Genomic DNA, 3239 nt, shown 5'->3' on the forward strand with positions numbered 1-3239 from the left:
AGGAAACAGCAGAAGAGCTTCAAGAACCCGTGTTTAACTTTGCTTGGTCCTGCTCATGCTGTTAATACTACTCATATTTCTCACCAACAGAGCATGTTCTCATGTAATTTATGAGGTGCAACACGCTGGTTATAAGTGCCATATCCTAATGCAGAAGTTGTTTCTCCACGTTATGCTGCTTAAATATTTCTCTCCTTTTTTAATACTCCTTAACCTGCATAGGGCAGTTGATCCCTAATTACAGTGAAAAGTAATCCATAACACAACTTAAAACTATGACAGCATGTGAAAGTGTTTTTCACAGCATGACAATGATTTATAGCCAGTCAAGGGTTTGAAACGCTCCTTTTATTGCATATATTTTGTCTTACTTTACAAATAATTATGTGCACTGATATAAATGTTCCTTCACAGAAGGTACATTTCTTTTTTTAAAAAAAAGGGCTAGAGTGTCATCCAAAAATAAGCCATTTATTGTTCGTTAATATAAAACGTATTCATATTTCTAGGAGGTATCATATCCAAACCGCTGCTCATCCAAATTTCTTGTATGATCTGCTCCCTGCGCTCTATCCTTTCAGCCAGTTCCGCCGCCTCTGTTGAATTATAACCTGAGTAAGAAGGTCTGTAAAGGCCCGCTATCTCATCCCGGACATCCGAATCGGAGGAATCCTCCTCCTCCTCCTCCTCATTTTCACTGTTCTCGTACACTTCATCACTTTCTGGCACTAACTGATCCTCCTTTCTGTGCAATTTCTGGAAGTCATTTGAGCACGACATGCGGATCACCAAAGCACACAGCGTGAAGATTAATCCCACACAAACGCTGGACACAAACAGGAGAGCAGCTCTTTCAAGGTGATCTGAAATCAGAAAGCCAGTGCTTAAACACTTCACAAAATCTGCCAAAGCCTAGCTACAAAAAAAGCCAGCTGCCATTTCCGAAGCACCCTGCATTATGTAGCCACAACGGTGGGGTGTGCCTGGGGGGACGTGGGGTGGGGGGAGGCTTCTTCTGTCATGCACTGAAACCACCCTGCGCTTGCAGTCTGAATGCTGCCGTCTCTGCCTCTTCAAATTACCGTGCAAAAACCCCAGCCTCTTAATAACATTTTCCCATCTTTTTATTAGCAACTTACTAGCATTCCCAACCAGCTACCAGAAGCATGTCCTTTTTTATTTTTTCCAGCTATCCTGCCAAAAACAGGCCTTACCCTCATGAAGAGGGGGCATGGGAAGAGCAACTCTGGGCTCTGCGGAGTCACAGCAGCATCTCCAGGCCAGGCTGGGTAGGGAGCATTTTTCCTCCTTGACATATGTCCGAGATCACTTCTCAGTATAGCAACAAGTGAAACAGGGACAGAGTTTTCTCAGTGGGTTTGAAAACCCAGCCCTGGCTGCTTGGGGTGTTGCTAGGAGCTCTCAAGGATGGTGGGGTCTGGGGATTTGGGGAGAGCTGCTGGGGGCAGCCGGCTGCTGCCAGCAGGGACATTCTGTCTCGCCGTGCCGGCAGGCTGCGGCCGCTCTACGTGCTGGCAGGGGAAGCCCTTGCAAAGGCTGTGTGATGATGCTCGACAGTTGCACGGTTTTTGGCATCTTCTAGAAGTGCAGCAACCTTAGCTCCAGAATTGCTTCTCAACATCAGCCTTTGCTCACTCCCAAAATTTGTGACTTCTCCTGTGGTGTTAGAGATCTGGCGATCATGAACTTACCTGCCTAACCAAAATTTGCCTTAGTGTGGCTAAGTCACAAAACCTGCCATGGCCCATACCAGAGATGGCTGGATTTGGGTTGTTTGTTTTTTTTTTACTGCTTCTCAATGATCCTTATATGTATGCAAACCAACATTTCCAAAAATGGATGTCTCCAGCGCCGCTCCCAGATCAAGACCAGGTTTTCAAAAATACTGAATAACTGACAGTCCCCATTGAAGATACTCATTAAAAAATATCTTGGCCGCAGCTTCTAGAACAGTTTGGATCCTTCAAGGTGGAAAATATTCTATAAAAGTCAATTATGCTGTCCCATCCACAAGACTGTGATTATATTGTAATGATATCATTACTACAAACATGGGATTACCAGTTGTGGCCTTCTGAGGTGATCCTCCCTTTTCCCCAAATGCCATGTTCTAATGAACCACACAATCTCAGCCTCATTTTCCTACCTCTAATGTATGCAAATGTCGCCAAGGAGCTGCTAACAATAATTCCATCTTTCTCTGGAAGTCTTGATTCCTTTGGATCAAGGTCGACACCTGTGACACAGGGAGGTAAGGCAAATTCAATCATATCATAGATGACAAAGCTACTAAACTGATATTCACCCAATAACTTTTAAACTAACAAGTCCACCTAAAACACAGGCAGGCCAGCTGTGCCGTAGGAACCTTGCAGAACATTACACCAAACAATGGCTGGTAAATGAAATAAATATTTAAATAAAGTATAAGTATCAAAGTATTGAAACTACTGAATACCTAGAAAATGGCAAATTTCTTTAAAAGAATCTATTATCAAGTGAAACCCCTTGCCTACTCCCATTAAGGTTTCTGAAATAATTGCACTTCATTAAGCTTCACAGCCCTATCACTGCAGCACCCTCCCATTATGGATGACAGTGAATATGCATTGGCCACAGCGTTAATTTTGCTGCCTTTAAGACGAGCGGGTGTTGGCATAACTCTTTAAAGACTCTTCACTTTAAAACTGCAGTTTCACTTCTACTTTTCCCATGGTCCAATCAATCAAAGTTAGAAGACAGCACGCAGGTTATGGGTAGGCCCGGACGGGTCACTGGTTTCACAGCGTTGCTGTGACAGCAGGACCGTGCTCGCGTGGGTCCTGTCCTGCGCCCAGCCCGTTGTGCCGCGCTCCCAGGGGACGAGCAGCTGTTTCAGCAGGGTTTCCATTACCTCATCCCACCTCTCTTGGACCAAGCTCTGCGGTGGGAAAACGTCCTATTTCAGCCAAAGACAAAAGAGACCAGCAAACAGTAGGTTTTTTGATGGTACGTACCATCGTTCTGTTTGACGGAAGACTTGCTATTGGTGACCAGGGGATTGACAGCCGTGAGGATAAATTTAGGAACTGAAAAGACGAAAGACAAATTGTGTGCTGTTAGTTTTAGGAACCAGATCCCCAGTTAATTACCATTCCCACTGCTAACCCTGGGTTGATTAACTGGGTTTCCAACAGTGGTACTGAAGGGATCGGAGCGGGCGGCCGCATCCGGACCCA

General features: G+C 44.9%; 1 protein-coding gene across 1 annotated transcript; it reads right to left on the bottom strand.

Moving 5' to 3' along the window:
• Nucleotides 1–471: 471 nt before the first annotated feature.
• LOC104158807 (protein eva-1 homolog C-like) lies at nucleotides 472–3089 on the bottom strand (the record flags this gene model as incomplete). Its single annotated transcript, XM_009696555.1, has 3 exons — nucleotides 472–863; nucleotides 2168–2257; nucleotides 3018–3089. Coding segments are annotated over 3 exons (554 nt in total), but the record flags the coding sequence as incomplete, so codon positions are not given.
• Nucleotides 3090–3239: the final 150 nt, after the last annotated feature.

The sequence above is a fragment of the Cariama cristata genome, unplaced genomic scaffold (genome assembly GCF_000690535.1).
Source record: "Cariama cristata isolate BGI_N322 unplaced genomic scaffold, ASM69053v1 scaffold22543, whole genome shotgun sequence".
NCBI lineage: Eukaryota > Metazoa > Chordata > Aves > Cariamiformes > Cariamidae > Cariama > Cariama cristata.